The sequence below is a fragment of the Colletotrichum higginsianum genome, chromosome 9, assembly GCF_001672515.1.
Source record: "Colletotrichum higginsianum IMI 349063 chromosome 9, whole genome shotgun sequence".
In the NCBI taxonomy this organism is placed as follows: Eukaryota; Fungi; Ascomycota; class Sordariomycetes; order Glomerellales; family Glomerellaceae; genus Colletotrichum; species Colletotrichum higginsianum.
The window spans coordinates 384,622-401,498 of NC_030961.1; the positions used below are offsets into that span (position 1 = coordinate 384,622).

Here is a 16,877-nt window from a genome sequence, read left to right on the forward strand (position 1 = left end):
TCGTCGTCCTCATCCGTTAGCCGGGCTAGTCAACGCCGATGCCGGTGGCCGTTCGAGACATTCGGCGATGGAACTCCGAACCACCACCACCACCACCACCACGACGGCTACTTCGCACCCCCTTTCTTCTCTTTTCTCTCCTTTGCTCTACTAGCATGAACACCGAACCCTTCAACCCTGTCATACACACAGACATTCGCACACACACATACACACACACACACCCTCCTTCGGCACACTCCCCCTCCCCCCCCCCCGGACCTTGGAAGAACGTGGCTTGTGCAGACAGCACGGTGGGCCCTTCTCCCTTGCTTTTTCTTCTTCTTCTTCTTTCGGCATGGGGGAGGGGAGGGAATAGGGTACGGACACACACGCCCCCTTCCCCATCGAGTGTCGGCACTGTCTGACAGGGAGGCCGGCACGTCGCTCGCACGTCGAAGATGATGATGATGCTGTCGCTGCAGTGAGAGGTGGTTTTCTATATATCCCTTCGCTTCGCACCGTTCACCATGAATGACTCTCTCCCTTCCAGAGAGCATCCATCATCACGTTCCCCTTCCCATTCTTCTCTATTATTATTCCTATTCCTCTTTAAAGTCCACCCTACCACAAACAAAAAACACGCCCACACACATCTTCCCACATACACACACACACACAGAGAGAGACACACATACACACATACACAGTTGGATTCCATAGTCCAAGTGTTACTGGCTGGGCTTACACGAGCCTCACGGGACTATACCCCCTCCCCCATCCCGCGATCCGCCTCTACTCATACTGTCTCTCTCTCTCTTCATAATTCATAATACATCCATATAAATACCCACCACCTCCCTTCCAAGACAGACATGTCTACATACAAGAGACCCCAATCCGAGCCCATTGCCATTGTCGGCACGGGGTGTCGGTTTGCTGGCGACGTCACCTCCCCCTCAAAGCTATGGGACCTCCTCACAAACCCTAGAGACCTCTCGCAAGAGGTGCCCTCAAGCCGGTTTCACGCCCAGGGCTTCTACCATGCCGACGGCGAGTACCACGGCGCAACAAACGCCACGCAGGGCTACTTCCTCGAGCAGGACCACCGCGTCTGGGACGCCGGCTTCTTCAACATTACGCCAAAGGAGGCCGAGGCCATTGACCCGCAGCAGCGCATCATCCTCGAGGTTGTCTACGAGGCGCTCGAGTCTGCCGGGTACAATATCGAGAAGTACGCCGGCCGCAAGGTGGCCGTGTTCGCCGGGCTCATGACGGCCGACTACGACACGCTATGCCAGCGCGACGACATCACGTCGAACCAGTACTTCGCCACGGGCAACTCGCGGGCGATCCTCTCGAACCGGATATCCTACTTCTTCAACTTCCGCGGCCCGTCCATGACCATCGACACGGCCTGCTCGTCGAGCCTCGTGGCGCTGCACCAGGCCGTCCTGAGCCTGCGGTCCGGCGAGTGCGAGATGGCCTGCGTGGCGGGCGCCAACCTGATGATCACGCCGGAGCAGTTCATCAGCGAGGCCAGCCTGCACATGCTCAGCCCGACGGGCAAGTCGAGGATGTGGGACGTGTCCGCCGACGGCTACGCCCGCGGCGAGGGCTTCGCGGCGCTGTTTGTCAAGCCCCTGTCCCAGGCTCTCCGGGATGGCGACTCGGTCATCAGCATCATCCGCGAGACGGGCGTCAACTCGGACGGCCGCACCCAGGGGATCACGATGCCGAGTCCCCTGGCCCAGGCCGAGTTGATCCGGGACACGTACCGCCGGTCCGGTCTGGACGCCCTGAGCCCGACAGACCGGTGCCAGTACTTCGAGGCCCACGGCACGGGGACGCAGGCGGGCGACCCGAGAGAGGCGCAGGCCATCTCGACGGCCTTCTTCGGCGACGAGGCATCGGCCGCGGCAGACGACGATGAACAGAAGCTCGTCGTTGGTTCCGTCAAGACGGTCATCGGCCACACCGAGGGTGCCGCGGGCCTCGCCGGTCTGCTGAAGGTTGTCCATGCCATGATCAACCGCTCGATCCCGCCCAACCTGCACCTGGAGACGCTGAACCCCAGCGTGAGACCGTTCTACGGCCACCTCCACGTCCCCGTCGACATTGTCCCATGGCCCCGGGCCCCGGCCGGTCAGCCGCTCCGCGGGAGCGTCAACTCGTTCGGCTTCGGCGGCACCAACTCGCACGCCATCATCGAGCGGTACGAGCCGAGCATCCACGATCAGGTCGCGAGGCACTTCGCCCCGGCCTTGGAGGAGGTGTCTGCTGCTATCCGAGCCACCCCTGCGTATGATCTGGAGGCACCCTCCGTTGGACTCCCGTTGCTGCTCTCGGCCAAGTCGCAAAAGTCCCTTGTCGCCGTTGTCCGGTCTCTACGCGACTTCATGGGGACTCACACCGACAAGTCGGCCGACGAGATCGCCTGGAACCTATACGCCCACCGCTCAGCGCTGACGTACCGCACCTCCGTCAGCAGCGACTCTCGTGAAGGGATCATCGCCAGCCTCGACGGACTCCTCGCCAAGGCCGGGTCGTCGTCGTCGAACCCGGAGCTCGGCGTCCGGGCCAAGCTGGACGGCGGCGAGGTCAAGACGCTCGGCATCTTCACCGGCCAAGGGGCCCAGTGGTCCGGCATGGGCCGCCAGCTCTTCCACTCCAACGCCGTCTACCGCACCACCATCGAGTCTCTCGAGAAGGTCCTCCGGAGCTGCCCCCATCCTCCCACATGGTCCCTCGTAGACGAGCTCATCCACCAGGAGGACGCCACGCGCATCAACATCGCCGCGCTGTCCCAGCCCCTCTGCACGGCCGTCCAGATCGCCCTCATCGACCTTCTCGCGAGCCTCGGCGTCTCGTTCCACACCGTCGTCGGCCACTCCTCTGGCGAGATCGCGGCCGCGTATGCCGCAGGCGTGCTTAGTGCCCGCGACGCCATGCTCATCTCCTACTACCGCGGCAAGTCCGCCCACCTCGCCGGCGGCCAAGATGGCGGCAAGGGTATGATGATGGCCGTGGGCATGACCCGCGCCGAGGCCTCGGCCCTCTGCGAGCGGGACGGTGTCCGGGGCCGCGTCTGGGTCGCCGCCAGCAATGCGCCGTCCAGCGTCACGCTCTCGGGCGACGTCGACGCCGTCAAGGCGCTTCAGGCCGAGTTGACGGAGGACAAGAAGTTCGCCAGGCTCCTCGTTGTCGATACGGCGTACCACTCGGCGCACATGGAGCGGCCGGCAGCGCAGTACATGAAGGATCTGGCGGGCTGCGGCATCGAGCCGAGAGAGCGGAACTCGACAACCGTCTGGGTGTCTAGTGTCTACGCCGACGGCACGGAGCCGAGCATCGAGGAGCTCAAGGGCAGCTACTGGAGGGACAACATGGTCAAGCCCGTCTCCTTCTACGAGGCCATCGAACTTGCTCTCACCTCTCGGGGGCCGTTTGCCAGCGCAGTTGAGGTCGGACCTCATCCCGCTCTCAAGGGCCCCGTCCAGCAGACCGTCAAGGCAGTCACCGGTGGTGTCCTCTCGTACGCTGGCGTCCTCGACCGCAAGAAGGATGACAGACACGCGTTTGCCGAGTTCCTCGGCTTCACTTGGAACTACTTCGGCACCGACGCCATCGACTGGAAGCCCCTGGTCTCGAACTCGTCCCAGCCCAACCTCCTCGGCTCGAGGATGGGGCTGCCGTCGTACCCCTGGGACCACAGCCAGATGCACTTCCGCGAGTCCCGCGTCGCCCACCAGTACCAGTTCCGCCAGCAAGGACCCCATGAGCTGCTCGGCGTCCGCACCCGCGACGACACCGAGTTCGAGCTGAGATGGCGCAACATCCTCAAGCTCGAGACGGTGCCGTGGATCCAGCACCACAAGTTCCAGGGCCAGGCTCTGCTCCCGGCGTCTGCGTACTGCGTGTTGGCCCTTGATGCCGCGAGGGCCGTCCTCAACGGCCGCCCGGCCGCCGTTGTCGAGCTCACGGACCTCGAATTCATGAGCGGCATCTCCCTCGAGTCCAATACCTACGGAGTCGAGACGCTCGTGTCCCTGAGCATCCAGCCTTCCTCCTCCTCTACCAAGGGAGGGGGCCGCCTGGCCGGCAAGGTCATCGATGGAGCCTTCACCATTACCTCGTGCTACGCAGACGGTGTCACGCCGATGCAGAAGAACTTCACGGGCAACCTGCGCATCTACCTCGGCGAGCCTTCCGAGGATGCTCTCCCGACACGAGACCCGGCCACAGCCGAGACGCTGCCGGCCGACACGGACTCGTTCTACCAGATGATGTCGGAGATCGGGCTCGACTACACGGGGCCTTTCCGGGCTCTCGAGGACATCGACCGGCGCTACAACTTCTGCTCGGCAACGCTCCAGAGGTTCCACGAGGCCGACACCACGGGCCTCGGCGTCAGCCCGGCGACGCTCGACAGCTGCTTCCACTCCGTCTTCGCCGCCGTGGCCTCGCCTGGCGACAAGTCGCTCTGGACGTCCTTTTTGCCGAGGAGCATCGACAAGATCCGCTTCAACCTGGCCCTCTGCGATACAAAGCGTGGCGAGCAGGGTGCTTCGTCTTCTTCTCTAGTAGTCGACTCGGTCATCACGCAGGAGATCCCGCGCACCAAGACGGCGACGACCAAGTTCGTGGGCGACATGGGCATCTACAACGCCCGCGGCGAGATGGAGATCCAGGTCGAAGGCCTCATGGTCGCGTCGTTCGCCAACTCGAGGCCCGAAGACGACAAGGAGCTCTACCTGACGACCGTCATGGACCTCGACCCGGAGCACGAGATGGTCACGGCCGACCTCAGCCAGGAGGACGTCGCCACGGAGCGCGTGCTGCTCGAGGCCTGCGAGAGGGTCGCGCGGTTCTACGTCCATGACGAGGCCTCCCTCAAGGACATCGCCATGTCGTCGTCGTCTCCCACCTTCTTCACCCCTCCCGCGACGCCTCACTCTCCTACGAAAGCCGTCTCTTCTTTCTCCTCCGCCTCTTCTGCGCCGACCGAGACGACTGCCAGTCCCTGGCCGCAGGACACGCCCGAGACCCTCGACGCCTACATCGCGCAGTCCCCCTTCCAGCACGCTCTCAGCTTCATCCGCCTGCTGGGCGAGAACATCCCGGACGTCCTCCCGGCCATGTTGTCGACCATCATCCAGGAGGCCAAGCAGCTGTACCGCTTCCGGTCCCACGTCAGCCGTGTCGTCTCCCAGCTTGCCCACCGCTACCCGCGCATGCGCGTGCTGGGTCTCACGGACCCCGAGACGGCCCTCACAGAGCACGTCATCGACGGCCTCGGCACCTCGTTCGTATCGTACACCGTCGGCACCGAGACGGACAAGAACCTGCTTGCGCGGTTTTCTTCCGAGGCCGTCCGGAGGAAGATTGACACGGAGAAGCACACCCGGATCCTGGAGAACGACGGCGAGGACGACAACAACAACAACAACAATAACAACAACTCGTCCCTCCAGCCCTTTGATCTGGTCGTGCTGACGACGTCCGTGATAAAGGGTGCCGAGCAGCGTGACAGGCTCAAGCAGGTCCGGAGCCTCATGAAGCCCGGGGGCTACCTCATCCTCATACACGAGTCCATGAGCCCCCTCCGGGACCGACTCCGGCGTGCGTTCGGCGTCAAGAGACTGGCCGAGGAGCCCCTGACACCGCCCGAATGGCCGGACCTTCTGGACGAGTGCGGCTTCGCGCGGGTCTCCAAGAACGCCGAGCAGTTCTTCGCGCCGGACTTTTCTCTCATCGTCCGGCAGGCCGAGTCGGACCTCAAGCAGACGGCACTTGCTCCACTTTTATCTTCCGGTCGCCCCGGCTCCGTAGTGGGACACCCCCGGGTGGCCGGACACACCGTCATCATCGGCGCGGCCGAGAACACGGCCGAGCTGTCCACGGAGATCCACGAGAAGCTGGCCCCCCTGTGCGACAGCATCGACGTCATCGCCGACATCGACGCGCTCCAGCCGGCCGTCTTCAACGAGATCTCCTCCGTCGTCTTCCTCGCCGACCTGGACGAGCCCATGATGAGCACCATGACCCCGGCGCGCCTCGACCTCTTCCGCGCCCTCATGGCGCCCGAGAAGGTCGTCCTCTGGGTCACGATGAACTCCCGCGCCGGCAACCCGGAGCACGCGGCGACCTTTGGCTTCGCCCGCTCCATGCTCGCCGAGATCCCCAGCCTGAAGCTGCAGATGCTCGACCTCGACTCGCGCCGGGACGCGGGTGGCATCGTCGCCGAGACCTTCCTCCGCCTCGGCATGCGGGACCTCCGCGCTGCCGCCGCCGACGGCGAGCTCCTCTGGAGCCACGAGAACGAGATCTTCATGGAGCACGGCCGCCGCCTCGTGCCGCGCATGCTGCCCTGGAAGGAGGGCAATGACCGCGTCAACTGCCCGCGGCGACTGGTCTCGGACGAGGTCAACACGCTCCGGCAGTGCGTCGAGGTCGTCTCGTCTCAGTCCGGTGATGGCTCGGCCGCTTACACGACCAACATCGTCGAGGAGACGGACATGGATGAAGGTAGTATCGGCGGCGTCGGCGGCATGGCGATCCCCGAGCAGAGCGTCATCCAGGTCGCCTACAGCTCCGTCGAGGTCGTCAACTTCGGTCTCAAGTACGCCTCCCACGTCTGCATCGGTAAGGAGGTCACCTCGGGCGAGCTGTGCCTCGCCATGGCCAAGTCCAACTCGTCCTACGTCACGGTGCCCGACTCGTGCGTCTTCCAGCTGAGCAGCAGCAACATCGACCCCAAGCTGCTCCTGGGCCTCGTCCTGCGCTACATCGTCGCCCTGTCCGTCGCCGAGGACATGATGGAGCAGACCGTTCTCCTCCTGGAGCCGGACGCCGCGCTCCTCGAGTGCATGAGGGAGGTCTTCGAGGCCAAGGGCGCCACCGTCGTCGCCTGCACGACCACCTCATCTGCGAAGACCAAGGGCTTCGGCCAACGGTATATCCATCCTTATGCCAGCAACCGCGAGCTCAAGGCCCTCTTCCCGGCCGCCGGCGCCGCCATCATCGACTTCCTCCCAGAGGGCAGCGAGCTCTCCGAGGCCATCCTCGACTGCCTCCCCGAGAACTGCGAGTACCACTCCCGCTTCTCCCTGCTGACCTCGGAGCACGTCGTCGCCCTCGGGGACTCGATGGACATTGAGCACCTCTGGGAGATGGCCATCGGCAAGGCCATCACCAACGTCAGGAGCGCCAGGGGGGCTCAGATTGCCCTCCCGGATCTCGAGACCATCTCGGTGCCGCAGCTGCTGGACCACCACACGGCAAGCAGCAAGCCCTTCCAGATGCTCGACTGGCGCGCCGAGCGTAAGGTGCAGCACGTCGCGAAACCCCTCTTCGGCACGCAGCTCCTCCGGCCCTACAAGACGTACGTCCTCGTCGGCCTCACGCGCGACATGGGCCAGAGCCTGTGCAACCTCTTCTTCGAGCACGGCGCCCGCCACCTCGTGCTCGCGAGCCGCAACCCCAACATGGAGCCGCGATGGATCGCCGACCTCGCCGCCAAGGGGTGCCAGGTCCGCATGGAGCGGCTCGACGTCACGAGCGTCGACAGCGTCCGGGCCTTCAAGCAGCGCCTGGCCTCTCCCGCCGCCGAGGACGGCGGCTGCGGCATGCCCCCCGTCGCCGGCATCGTCAACGGCGCCATGGTGCTCGACGACCGCGTCTTCGCCCAGATGGACGTCGACACCTGGGACCGCGTGCTGCGTCCCAAGACGGTGGGGTCCAGCAACCTCGACGCCGTCTTCTGCGAGGCGGACATGGAGTTCTTCATCATGACGTCCTCCTTCGCGGCCCCCGGCGGCCACGGCGGCCAGAGCAACTACGCGGCGGCCAACATGTACATGAACGGGCTCGCGGCGAACCGGCGCCTCCGCGGCCTCGCGGGCTCGGTGCTCAACATGGGCGTCGTCTACGGCCTGGGCCTGCTGCACCGCGAGCGCAACGACATCTACGCGTTCCTCGAGCGGGACGGCTACCCGCCCATCTCGGAGCGCGATATCCACCACATGTTCCTCGAGGCCATCGTCGCGGGTCGCCCGGTCGAGGGCCAGGTGTACGACATCACGACGGGGCTGAGCCGGTACGCCGTCAACCGCGAGGACCTGCTGCACTGGCAGAGGGACGCGCGCTTTTCGCACTTTACCTTTGACGATGGCGAAGAAGCCGGCGGCGAGGGAGGGAACGAGGGCAAGGTCAGCCTGAAGGACGCCATCAGGGCCGTCGTCGTCGAGGGCGGCGTCGACGAGGTGGCGCGCGTCTTGACCGAGGGCTTCGCGCGGTACCTCGAGGTCGTCCTCGGACAGGGCGAGGGCAGCGTCAAGGGCGAGCACAGCGTCGGCGAGCTGGGCATGGACTCGCTCGTCGCCGTCGAGGTGAGGGGCTGGTTCTGGAAGGTCGTCGAGAGGGACGTCTCGGTGATGAAGATCCTCGGCAGCGCAAGCGTCGCGAAGTGTAAGTGGCTCCCCCTCTTCTGATAACTCTTGTTTTTGTTCCCCCGAGACTCGAGACTGACTTTTGAGTAGTGTGCCACGAGGTTGCTGAGGGCTATGTCAACGAGAAGAGCAAGGCATAAAATGCTTTGGGACGGACTCCCAGAGGTCGGCAGAAAGACGCGGTTGGGGGGTTTTCTTTATCCTGTTTGATTGTTCTTTTTCAGGCGCAAGGTATGGATGAGTAGGTCCTTTGTGTCTGATGGGAGGTTGAGTCACGGCGCTTCGAACTGGACTGGAAAAGGCCGGCTTGGTGGTTGGGATTGACTTGGGGTTTTGTTTACGCGTGCTCGGAGTTGTCTGCCTGTTTTGGGACTCTCTACCAGTCTTCCAGGGTTGTCTGTCTGTTTGTTCTGTGCTGTTTTCCTACATTCTGGAGTTGTTCGTATGGGTTGGAGGGTCTTTGCTACGATATACCACGGTCTCTACATATCTTATCATACTCAGTTGGCGTCGTTAGTTATCAGTAAGCAGCTTGTTCTTCTATTTGGAAACTTGCGTCTTCTTCGTGAAACTATTCAACGTCTGGTAATTAGACTCCCCCAGAAGAATCCTCAGTTCTTCTGCCCTGCTCACAAGAGACTCAAATGACGTCCTTGGATTTGAGCCATGGAAATCGAGATACGTGGCCAAGCGGTTCCATCTCCCAGCCCCAAAGCAGCTCAAGAACCAAGACAAGATCCCGCTCATCCGGTGACGGATGTGGAGAACCGTTGCTCTTTTCGGACTGGGGATGCCCTCCCTCCGCGTCCCCGCATCGCACCACGTTCCCACCCTGTCCTCCCAGCATTCCCTCCCCTCCAGCTGGATACCCGTCTCGCTTCTCCTATGCCAACTCTCTCTCCTCTCTTCTTTCTCTTTTTAGGCCAGGCCACACCATTCGCTACCAAAAGCAATCCGGGGACCTGGGTCTTTCGAGACCGCCTGCTCCCATCCACCCACCCCATCCCGCCAGGAACTCAACTCTGGGCACGAATCTCCGCACCCGATGCTTGATTCCATGGGCCACCGTCGATCCTTTTCCCGCCAATGACGGAGTGGCTGCCCCGCCATCCCCCGGAGCTGCAATGACCACTACAGGCTTCGGAGCCCGCCCCCGTTCAGGTTGCCAGCTTCCCGCTTTGGTCTGGGTTTGCAGAATGGAGCTCTCTTCCGCATGCAGATGGGCCGACGGAGGTCAGGGGAGGGAGAGAGAGAGGGGCAACGAACTGGTCAGGGATATCTATATAACCACACGGCTCACCATGATGTATGCTCTTGCTCTCTAGTTTCCCCCTGTTGGTCTCTCTCTCGCGTCACTCCGTCTTCCATCAACAATGGCTCGCATCACGGCTTCCGTCCTTTTCACCGCCAGCTTGGCGCTTACGGCCAACGCTCAAGCTCCCGTCTGGGGACAATGCGGCGGTAACGGCTGGGGCGGCTCGACCAGCTGCGCCGCTGGATCGTACTGTTCCTCGCAGAATCCCTGGTATTGTGAGTAACTCTCATGAATCAAGACGACCGAGATGGTGGGTGATGATGCTGACTGCTTCCAGACCAATGCGTCCCCGGAACCACGCCGGCGGCGTCCTCGACCAGGGTCACCAGCGTCCCGGCCTCAACCACCACAAGCCGCGCCGTGACGACCACCGCCTTGACAACCACCGCCGCCTCTGTGCGCTCAAGCTCGTCCTCCCGCGCCCCGTCGTCGACGTCCGGCCCCGTACCGGTCCCGTCCGGCCCCAAGTACTTCATTACCTTGTAAGCAAACCCCCTTCTCGAGCCCTTTCTCTATCCACCTTGTCATCCCCTTCGACCGTTCACCCACCAGGCAAGCGACTATTACTAAACCCTTCCCAGCGGCGACTCATACTCCCAGACGGGCTTCAACATCAACTCGACAAAGCCCAACCCTCAGAACCCGCTCGGCAACCCGGCTCTGCCCGGCTGGACCGCCAGCGGCGGCCTCGACTGGGTCGGCTTCATGGTGACGCAGTTCAACGCCTCCCTGACTTACTCCTACAACCTCGCCTACGGCGGCGCCACCACCGACGCCAGCCTCATCGACCCTTACACCAGCACCGTCCTCAGCTTCATCGACCAGGTCGCCGAGTTCTCGCGCAGCCTGGCCCCGCGACCCGCCTGGGCGCCGTGGACCGCCGACAACACGCTGGTCGGGGTGTGGATGGGCGTCAACGACGTCGGCAACGCGTTCTGGTCGTCGAACCGCGAGGCGCTGCTCGTCCAGGTTCTCACCAAGTACTTTGAGCAGCTGCAGATTCTGTACGACGCCGGCGTCAGGAAGTTTGTCCTCCTCAGCGTGCCACGTGAGTTCTCTTTCCACTTCGCTTTCTCGTCCGGGATTCCTCTTCTCCTCCTCGTGGGAAAGATGCAGTCGATGCCCTCCCCCCCGCCGCAAGAGTCGACGACGACACCAAAGGACTAACACTACTCAAAGCAACTCAAAAGACCCCCCTCATGCTCGCCAACGGTGCCGACTCCAACGCCCAGCTCGCGGCCGCCATCAAGCAGTACAACGACCTCATCGCCAGCAACCTCGCCGCCTTCAAGACTAAGAACGCCGGGGTCACGTCCTGGATCGTCGATACCGCCGCCGCCTTCGACAAGGCCATCGCCAACCCGACGGCCTACGGCGCACCCGACGCCACCTGCTTCAACGCCGACGGCGTCAGCTGCCTGTGGTTCAACGACTACCACCCGGGCGTGCAGATCCAGCGTCTCGTCGGGCAGGCCGTCGCACAGGCCGTCGGCGCGCCGTGGTTTACCGGTGAGTTGATTCTGTTGATGAAGGGGACGAAGATGTCAAGTTACTGACTTTGCTTGATAGCGTAGTGTAACTTGTGTTGGTTTGATATAGTTTGGCTATGAATAAAACTCCATATGTGATCTTTATAGTTTCAAGCTTGAGCAAGACCCGTGTAATTTTCAGCGCATCGTCCACTTGTCAACTGCCAGGGAGAAATGCCCTTCAGTCATAAATCATGTCCAGAGAGGGCCTTTAGGAGTATTATCCAACGCCATCTCAAACGTTTCGATAGCTCAGATATAGGCCCTCGACTTATGAGAAGATTCAAAATGAGACGAATGGACGTCTTCCAAGACAAAGCGAGATTGTTTATCTGCCTCTTGAACTATCACTGAAACCCAACCTCCAGAGTCCGTACTATTAGATCTTATCACGACTCAAAAGATCTTCACTCACAAACACAACCCTATTCTTTCCGATCCCGGCTTCTTTCCAGCCCTTCTCAACATCCTTGAACCCAATCACAGTAACGTTGTCCCCCTTCAACCCCGAGCTCACACCCACCATCCCCCCAAGCTCCTTCGCATACTCCGCCATCGTCCAGCTCCCCGGACCGGCTCCCCGGATCGCAACCCTCTTACCCCTCAGAATGGCCCCGGGAAGACTGATGTCCCCGTCGCCAGACACGGAGCCAACATGGACGAACTGCACCTCCCTCTCCGAGGCGGGCAGCGCCTTGAGCAGATCCACGACGGGGGGACCGTAGACGTAATCCAACACAACGTCCACCTCCCCCAGCCTCGACCAGTCCGTCTCCCCTCCCGCGCGGAGGACAATCCGCTCGTCAAGCTCCATCTCCGCCATGGCCGCCGCGTTCCGCGCGATCCCAACGACCCTCCCGGCGCCCTTGGAGCGCGCGACGTCCACCGCGACCCTCCCGCTCGCGCTCGTGACGCCCAGGATCGCCACCGAGAACCCGGGCTCCCGCACCGCCGTCGCCGCGGCGGCGCGCGCTGCGAAGGCCATCCAGCTGCTCATGACGGGGTTCGTGTAGGCCGCGACGGCGACGGCGTCGGCGGTCTCGGGCAAGGGGGCCAGCATGTCGCGCTCGATGTTGACGAACTCGGCAAAGGAGCCCGTGGCGAGCGCGGAGAAGTAGTAGCGTTGCCCCGTCGTCGGATCCTCGCCGACGCCGTCGGCGCCGGGGAGGTGCGGCAGCGTGGTCGATGTGTAGTGCTTCCCGGCGGCGCGGGAGAGGACCAGGCGGTGGACGCCGGCCGCGAGGACGCGCAGGCGGATCTGGGTCGGAGACGGCAGCGGGAGGTCGGCGGTGGTCGTGTAGGTTGGGGGAGATCCCCACGAGTTGACGAGGGCCGCGTGCATGATGCCGCGGGTACCGGGAAGGATGAGGTCGAGATGGGCTGAGGAGGACAGTAACGTCGGGTAGAAGCACGTAATCAGACGGACGGACCTTTTCATAACTAAAGCCCAAAACGGTGTGCATATATCAGGGCGTCTCTGAGTTTATATACTAATACTAGTCCATGGTGAGTAAGGACTGTGCAGTGGCGCTCTTGGTCACCGGTGGATGAGTAAGTCCCCCCCCCCCCCCCCTCGAGAAGACACGCATTTATCGTGGGGTCGCTGCGGGTTGCTGAGCGCGCATACATTGATAGCAACCGCTCACTCGGCTTTAATCTGTAGTCCCGAGGATGTACCTTTTTGTTGATTGAACAAAGACTGGTTGGATTCGTTTGTTGCTCCGGTGGCGAGACCGACACGAACAGGCCTCCTTTCCGCAACAAGCTTTTTCCAAGGGTGAAAGAAGGCATCGTCAGACGGAATGACGTGTGATGATGGAGCAAAATACTACTTCAAGTTGAGGCCGAATAGTGGGCTTGGGTGGAATAAGATTATGCGTCACCGGATGTCGGCACAGAGAACGAACTGTCCGCCGGCGTTTTTTGAGAGCCAGGAATTCTCCGTTTCCGAAGGCAGCGATTCTCCTTGGGGCCGAAGACCGAGCTGCCTTTCGGGGTCCGCACGAAGCATCGGAGGTGGACCGCCGGCAGCCTTTGACGACTGCTGTCGGTCTTGATGGCCCACAGACATCGACGATAAGATGTCATTCATGCATCACGAACCTCGTAAGAATGGGAGATTACGTTGTAGGTAGCTGCGTTCTATCCCGCATCATTTCTAGAGTCATTTGGGGTCACATCCACAGGAAACATCCTAGGCAATGTTTAATCCGATGCCGCTTGCTACGAGTTCCAACCCGGCTTCATATGATTTCCCAAACACGAGCGGTAGTATTAGAAGGAGCAAGTGAGTTTAGGGTGCCCAAAAGCCCTTCATCAAACAAGCCGTGATGTTGTTATCTCCAAAGCAACAGAAACATTGGTCACCAGCTGTTAAGGGCTGGCAGCCTTCCGTGCCGTGTTGCACATGCTGTCGTTCGTGTTACTCAAACGACTGACAGGTGAACGTCGCCTAGGTATCCCAAACTTGTCAGACCCCGGACCAAAAGGTTGGCGGTCAAGATGGGAATCAAGAAAGGGAAGTTCTTTCGGCATAGGGTACTAGCGCACCCACATTCGACGCAAAACCACGGTGTGATCAAGACGCGCCCTGGCTGCGGGTTGGTTACACGACAAGTTGTCTATCTATGCGGAGCAGCGGTAGGGGTAGACTTACCTTACCTTATTAAAAGTGCCTCCAGCTACAACAGGCTAGACTAGGGGCTTGCTGATGTGTTTGTACGCTGTGGCTTTAGACGCCATCCCCTTGGACTGGTAGTATTGTATTTTTGCCAGCTGCATGGATGGCTACGCACACGACGCGGTAGGGCAAACTCATGTTGAGAGTGGCTTCATGTGGAAGATTACTGCATCTCGCCTGTGAACCTTCTACCCCATGTCTCAGTGACGACCCGAAGAAAGCCACAAACAGCAAGCAGCAAACATGTTTGCCTATTCCATGCAGCTTGCGTCTGTTTGCAATAACTAACTCAAACACCACTGGGGCCAACCGAACCCTTCCTTGTCTTGCGGGGGTGGCGAGGCAAGACTGTAAGCAGTAATTACTGCAAACGCAACATTGCAAGGCACCGTTGCACCGGCGTGCGGTTATGCTTTGCTCCAGAGGTCATCCATCGCCGCGCCTTGTCAGGTCCCGAAGAGTGAGACTTCCCCTCGACAGTTCCGAGCTCACATGGAGCTCAAAGCGCAGCGGGCCGAGTATTGGTAGCACTGCATCCCCGATCATGCGTGTCTCGGTTGCATGCTTCTGTGATATCATGCTTACATCTCCGTGCCCAAAAGCAGGCGAATCCCCCCCGTTTTCTTTTCCTTCCGCAAGACTCATTTTGAAAAAGATCGATAAAAAGCTTTGCAACGAATCATTATCCTTCCATCGCCATGTCCGCCAAGATGGACAATTCCACGAAAGAGAGCACCATCGAAGTGGTCAGCCACGGCTCTGCCATCTCGACTGATGGTGGCGACCACAAGGTGGAAAGCAGGATCCGTCTCAAGACCGATCTCTGCGTCATTCCACTGGCTGCCCTCATCTTCATGTTCTGCTTCATCGACCGGTCCAACATTGGCAACGCTCGCCTGGCGGGGCTGGAAAGGGATCTCGGCCTCGTCGGCTACGACTTCAACTCGGTGAACACCGTCTTCTACGTCTCGTACATCGTCTTCGAGATCCCTTCCAACGTCCTCTGCAAGATCGTCGGCCCCGGCTGGTACCTCCCGGGGCTCACCGTTCTCTTTGGCCTCTTTGTAAGTCTGGTCCTCAAGAATGTCTGCTTGCTGTGTTTGGTGGCAAACACTAAGTTCTTCTCGAGACCGTTGCCAGCGCCTATGTCAACAATTACTCGCAACTGGCCGCCTGCCGGTTCCTCCTCGGCATTGCAGAGTCTGGCATCATGCCGGGCCTGTCGTACTATCTCTCCCGTTTCTACACGCACTCGGAGCTCACCTTTCGCCTCTCGCTCTACATCGTCATGGGGCCCCTCGCCGGTGCTTTCGGCGGTCTTCTGGCGTCCGCCATTCTACGACTCCAAGGTTTCGGTGCCCGGATTCCTGCGGGATCCTGGCGCGCCATATTTGCCGTGGAAGGCATCTTGACGGTCGCCGTGGGTTTGCTCTCGCTAGTCCTCTTGACTGATAGACCCGAGACGGCCCGCTTTCTGAGTCCCGAGGAGCGTGAGATCGCCGCCAACCGCTTGAAAGAAGAGAGAATCGGCACTACCGTCATCTTGGACAAGATCAGCAAGACGAAGATGATCAAGGGAGCCATCAACCCGGTCACGGCCACCACGTCCATCTGCTTCATGTTCTGCAGTCTTTCGATCCAGGGTCTCGCTCTCTTCGCCCCGACGATTGTCAGGTCCATCTACCCTGATGTACGTCTTGCCCTTTTAAGAAACCCCCATCCCCCCCATATCTGGTGTCTAAACAGTCATGGATACAGGCCAGTGTCACTCGTCAGCAGCTATTGACTGTCCCTCCGTACGCCTTCGGAGCCGTCTGCCTCTTGTCCATGTGCTTCGCCAGCTGGAAGCTCAACAGACGCCAGGTCTTCATGGTCTCCTGCGCGCCGCCCATGATGATTGGCTATCTCATATTCCTGTGTACCGATCACACGCAGACAACGGCTCGGTACGCGGCCGTATTCCTCATGGCGAGCACGTCCTTCATTCTCGGACCCCTCTGTCATGCGCAGGCCAGCGCCAACGTCAGCTCCGACACGGCCAGGAACATGTCCATCGCGATCTGCATGTTCTTTGGCAACGTCGGCAGCCTGGTCTCCACGTGGTCCTTCTTACCCAACGACGCTCCCAACTACCCCATCGGCTGCGGTCTGAACTTTGCGACGTCCACGCTCATCATGATTACCGCTGCCGGAGCGTGGGTATGGATGCGCCGGGACAACAGCAGGCGGGATCAGAAGAACGCCGACGCCGAGCTCGCTTCTTTGAACTCGAAGGAGGCGGAGCAGCTTGAATGGAAACATCCTTCTTTTCGCTGGAGGCTTTAAGGCGACGGGGAGATATTTTTTGTCTCGCTAAAAGGTCACGCCGAGGACTTGTTAGACCCTTAGTGAAACCCCTTGCAGCTAATCCACACCAACAGCTATGGGAAAGGGAAGGTTGACGCCATCGCCTCGCCAGTCGATGGCTTCTTCGATATGGCCAGCTTGATAGAGACAGCAAAGACAGTGAAGCATTTCGGCTGTCATGTCAGAGGTCTGACTGAATGTGTTACGGTAGATCAATCTTGGGAACCACTGCGAAAGGATGTACATATAACAACAGATTATCAACTGAGATACCATAAATCGACCCCGCAGTCAACCAGAGGAAAATGATCTTCTTGCGAACCCTTTGCCTGTACGATACTCTCGCTTCGACCATGATGTTGCGTTGTGTACGTGTAACAACTAGACGCGAGACGTATTCGTTGGCGGGAAATGTGTCCAGGCACAAGGGTCGAGCTGCCAAGTTTGATGGAGATGCATACATAAGTAAGCGCTAGGCTACCCTTGACGTTGAGGTATTTAACCCCCGATTTGACCAGATCGCCGCCCGTTGCCTTTTACTCCAATACTACGCAGTTGCAGCATCCATTTCTCATGAT

General features: G+C 60.5%; 4 protein-coding genes across 4 annotated transcripts; 3 read left to right on the forward strand and 1 right to left on the reverse strand.

Moving 5' to 3' along the window:
• Positions 1–854: 854 nt before the first annotated feature.
• Positions 855–8,569, forward strand: CH63R_12368 (Beta-ketoacyl synthase; the record flags this gene model as incomplete). The annotated part of the gene is made up of 2 exons (XM_018307342.1): positions 855–8,448; positions 8,520–8,569. The coding sequence occupies 2 exons, from the start codon at positions 855–857 to the stop codon at positions 8,567–8,569; spliced, it is 7,644 nt and encodes a 2,547-aa protein (XP_018151759.1).
• A 1,233-nt stretch (positions 8,570–9,802) lies between these two features.
• On the forward strand, positions 9,803–11,300 carry CH63R_12369 (Fungal cellulose binding domain-containing protein; the record flags this gene model as incomplete). Its single annotated transcript, XM_018307343.1, has 4 exons — positions 9,803–9,959; positions 10,022–10,226; positions 10,326–10,792; positions 10,924–11,300. 4 exons carry the CDS (start codon positions 9,803–9,805, stop codon positions 11,298–11,300), a joined length of 1,206 nt encoding a protein of 401 aa, XP_018151760.1.
• Positions 11,301–11,652: 352 nt separating this feature from the next.
• On the reverse strand, positions 11,653–12,615 carry CH63R_12370 (Quinone oxidoreductase; the record flags this gene model as incomplete). Its single annotated transcript, XM_018307344.1, has 1 exon — positions 11,653–12,615. The coding sequence occupies one exon, from the start codon at positions 12,613–12,615 to the stop codon at positions 11,653–11,655; it is 963 nt and encodes a 320-aa protein (XP_018151761.1).
• A 2,036-nt stretch (positions 12,616–14,651) lies between these two features.
• CH63R_12371 (Tna1 protein) lies at positions 14,652–16,278 on the forward strand (the record flags this gene model as incomplete). The annotated part of the gene is made up of 3 exons (XM_018307345.1): positions 14,652–15,017; positions 15,083–15,643; positions 15,700–16,278. 3 exons carry the CDS (start codon positions 14,652–14,654, stop codon positions 16,276–16,278), a joined length of 1,506 nt encoding a protein of 501 aa, XP_018151762.1.
• Positions 16,279–16,877: the final 599 nt, after the last annotated feature.